The sequence below is a fragment of the Nannochloropsis gaditana genome (assembly GCF_000240725.1).
Source record: "Nannochloropsis gaditana CCMP526 unplaced genomic scaffold scaffold798, whole genome shotgun sequence".
In the NCBI taxonomy this organism is placed as follows: domain Eukaryota; class Eustigmatophyceae; order Eustigmatales; family Monodopsidaceae; genus Microchloropsis; species Microchloropsis gaditana.
This window is the reverse complement of record NW_005803155.1, coordinates 1-2,342: the sequence shown is the minus strand read 5'-3', so window position 1 is coordinate 2,342 and position 2,342 is coordinate 1. Positions and strand designations below refer to the sequence as shown.

The 2,342-nt window shown below is 54.5% G+C and overlaps 1 protein-coding gene across 1 annotated transcript; it reads left to right on the top strand.

Moving 5' to 3' along the window:
- Positions 1–720: 720 nt before the first annotated feature.
- Positions 721–2,038, top strand: NGA_0709520 (uncharacterized protein; the record flags this gene model as incomplete). Its single annotated transcript, XM_005853644.1, has 4 exons — positions 721–815; positions 1,052–1,151; positions 1,333–1,581; positions 1,707–2,038. Coding segments are annotated over exons 1-4 (750 nt in total), but the record flags the coding sequence as incomplete, so codon positions are not given.
- Positions 2,039–2,342: the final 304 nt, after the last annotated feature.

The following is a 2,342-nucleotide window of genomic DNA, read 5'->3' as shown; positions in this document are numbered from 1 at the left end:
TTCGCCCCAAAGCCCGCGAAGGGGCACCCGTAGTTCGTCCTTCGCATTTAGGCCCCCTTCGAACCCCCTTAGCTTGGACAGATTCGATCCTGTAGGGCGGGCGCAGTATTATGCATGAGTCATGACTGACTTACGATTCATTGCCACTAATCATGAATGACAAATATTTTAAGGGGTGACGGCCCTGCGCCCACCTGCCAAGCGAAGGTCCCTTTTCGATCATATCATCATCGTCATCGATCCCTCTTCCATCATATCATCATCGTCATCGACCCCTTTCCCACCATATCGTCATCGACATTGATCCCTTTTCCAACATATCGCATCATCATCGGTCCCTTTTCCATCATATTATCATCGTCATTGGTTCTTTTTCCATCATATCGCTTACGTCAGCTGACGTTCCGCCGCCACCATGTTCCCCATCCCATCGAGACCCCTCGAGGAGAGTTTAATCTCTTGTACATTTTCGATTGAGCGTGTCTTGCGTTGGTTATGGACATGGAATGAAAATTTTTACGTGTTGAAATTCTTGATAGCCTGTTCGTAGTGTCAGCATTTGATGGTGAAACCAAATATTACTCATTTGAACAAACAGGCATCCATCCTCCTTTCCCCCACTCCTCCCCCTCCCCCTCACCGCCTCCATGTAACTGACCTCTCCCTCCTCTCCTGTCTAACTTATGTATATTTTTCATCTGTTTGCATTCATGCCTCTAGGAACAAGGAGCCCTGTGAAAGAGGCCATGTTCGGTAGAAGGAAAAAGGACAACGGGGTCAGCAAGGAGAAGAACGATGAGGATGAGCTGTTGAAGGTGAGAGACTTACGTGCAGGGAGGAGATGCAATGAAGGGGATAAAAAATGAAAGATTTTGGCGTGATTGATTGTGACGTGATGAAATCGATGCAAGGATTGTAGTACAAGTGTGGAATTTGAGCACGCCCTCCAAGTGTTGTGCACGCTTGACCCCAGGCTATGCTTTTAGTCTCAGACGATCCTGTCCATTGCTCTCCCGTCCATTATTTCCCCTCATTTCCTGGAATTACAAAGCAAATGATGATGGATCCAGTCCAGATTCTTGAAGACTTTGGTCGAGACCCATCGTTAATGGCGGAGCTTGCTGCCCTAGGGGGAGAGGAGGCACTAGATGGTAAGGAGGGCCGGGGGGTTGGAACTGTTCAGGAATGCGCCACGCCCGAGGATTATTCAAGCGACTGGAAGAAAAAATGGAAAACCTGGGAATGTGCATCAAGGGGCGATTTCAGGAAGTAGCATCTAAAACCTCCTGCCGTCTGTCCCCCACTCTTGCCCCTCTCCTTCTTCCTTCGCAGACACGCTCCTTGCCTCCCTTTCTGTGCCTGCCACCGCCCCTCGCAAGCTGGCTTTGGGCGTTCTTTCTCCCTCCAGCCCGGGCTTCCCGGCTGAGGGCGAGGGGGAGGAAACAGGGACGGAGACGAACATCTTGGCGTCCGATGCCCTGAATACCCGGAAGGGCGACAGGGCTTCAGGAGGGGAAGGAGGGGAGGAAGGGGGAGAGGACTTGGACGAACGCCTCGACGCAGATGGGGTGCTCGATGCGGGTGAGGCAAGGAGGCGAACAGGAGAGGAAGGAAGAAGGGAGAGGGAGGAAGAACACCCAATGCCCCTTTCGCCTTGAGCCGACCCCGTTCCGATCCGTTGATTTTCCCTCCTGTCCCCGCCGCAGACTTGCAGGACGAGTTGAGGCAACTGGGGTGGAAGGAGGAAGGAAAGGAGGAGGGTGGCGGCGATGGCGGGGGCAAGGAGGATGCCCGCGGCTCTCCTACAGAGGCGGGAACGGAAGCGCCCGGAATTGTTGGGAAGGACGCTAGCGAAAGCCAATGGCCCAGGGGGGACGAAGAAAACCCAGGAGGATCGGAGAAAGGGAAGGAGGAGCCCCTCCCTGCCCCGGGGCCTCCGTCCCTCCCTCCTTCCCTCCCTCCAAGCAACGACCTGGAGATGGCTCGACTGCAGGACGCAGTGAGAGAAAGTAAGGCGAAAGCCGTTGCCCTCAAGAAGGAGGTACGCCACCTCCCTTCCTCTCCTTCTTTCCCTCCTGGCTTCTTTCCTATTTTCGCGCCATCTTCCCCCCGTTTGGGAACCGGGGACGACCTGCCCACCCCCAGGATGCTCCATGGCCCTTCCTCCCTCCCTCCCTTCTTTCCTCCCTCCCTCCCTCTTGCCTTCCTTTCGCTCTTCCTCACTCGATCTGTTCCCCCTCTATTCCACTCTCTCTTGTTTTTCCTCGCCTCCTGCCTGCTTTGGGTTAGGCTTAGGGCTAGGGTTTGGGTCTTCGACGTTCATCCTTCCCCACCCTCCCTCC